Source organism: Opisthorchis viverrini (genome assembly GCF_000715545.1).
Source record: "Opisthorchis viverrini unplaced genomic scaffold opera_v5_1043, whole genome shotgun sequence".
NCBI lineage: Eukaryota > Metazoa > Platyhelminthes > Trematoda > Opisthorchiida > Opisthorchiidae > Opisthorchis > Opisthorchis viverrini.
Window position 1 is genome coordinate 1 of NW_008752860.1, and position 914 is coordinate 914.

The 914-nt window shown below is 49.5% G+C and overlaps 1 protein-coding gene across 1 annotated transcript; it reads right to left on the bottom strand.

The window, feature by feature from the left end:
- Nucleotides 1-152: 152 nt before the first annotated feature.
- On the bottom strand, nt 153-647 carry T265_15803 (hypothetical protein; the record flags this gene model as incomplete). Its single annotated transcript, XM_009179164.1, has 2 exons — nt 153-301; nt 365-647. Coding segments are annotated over 2 exons (432 nt in total), but the record flags the coding sequence as incomplete, so codon positions are not given.
- Between the last annotated feature and the right edge of the window lie 267 nt (nt 648-914).

Consider the following 914-nt stretch of genomic DNA (forward strand, 5'->3'; position numbering starts at 1 on the left):
GGCCTAGGTGGGGCATTGTCCTTATAGCACAGCGCCTATTTTTGGTCTTCCCTGACTAGCAGCCTACAACTGTTTTGTTTCATTGTGCACCGCGAAATTTTGTAGTGTGCTGTCTCCTTACAGTTCGTCTTCGTCGAATCTTGCGAGGCTCACATAGCAAGTGCAGTCTCCTTCGGCCAACAGCTCACACCCAGGGACCTATCGACCCCGTCGTCCGCACTCTTCTTCATCGCCGAATTTTCAATGTACATGTTAGTTCCGTCGGACATTGGGGAGTGGTTCCCTGAAATACCACTCTTTCCTTATTTAATAAGGGGCAAGGAAACGAATATGCCAGTGCGTGACGGCAACCAGCGTAACTAACCACTTAAGTCGCCTGTTTTATGACACTGACCACACCACTCCAGTATGTTACCCCGTTGACAATGAGGCCGTGTGATTCTCCGCAGATCATACAACAATTGATAGGTGATGACCTCGGGCATGGGAAAAACCAGCGACAGCAACACCAGAGTGTATGACCATTTTTGCTTTTCTTGGAAGGTCACCTTTGGCCCCGTTACAATGTGTTTCTCCTCAATAACAGATTTTCTTCGCCGTTTCCCGCAGTTGCTGCAATCCTCGACGGACTTGTCAGCCTCCACGAACGCTGAAAAATACATCAAAACGAAACGTCCACTGATCTGTACAAATAGAAACCGCCTTAGTCGTGGAAGACTGAAGACCACTCGAGCCGAGTTCGGCCAAATAATCGAGCTGGTTCACCCGCCGAAAACCGCATGGGTATCGCCGCGGCACCGATAAAGTCCGGAAATTGGTACCCTTGTGTTGATTATAGGGCACTGAGAATAACTACCGTCCAAAACCGCCACTCCATACCGCATATTGTTAGGCGGAAGTCCACACGGATCCCT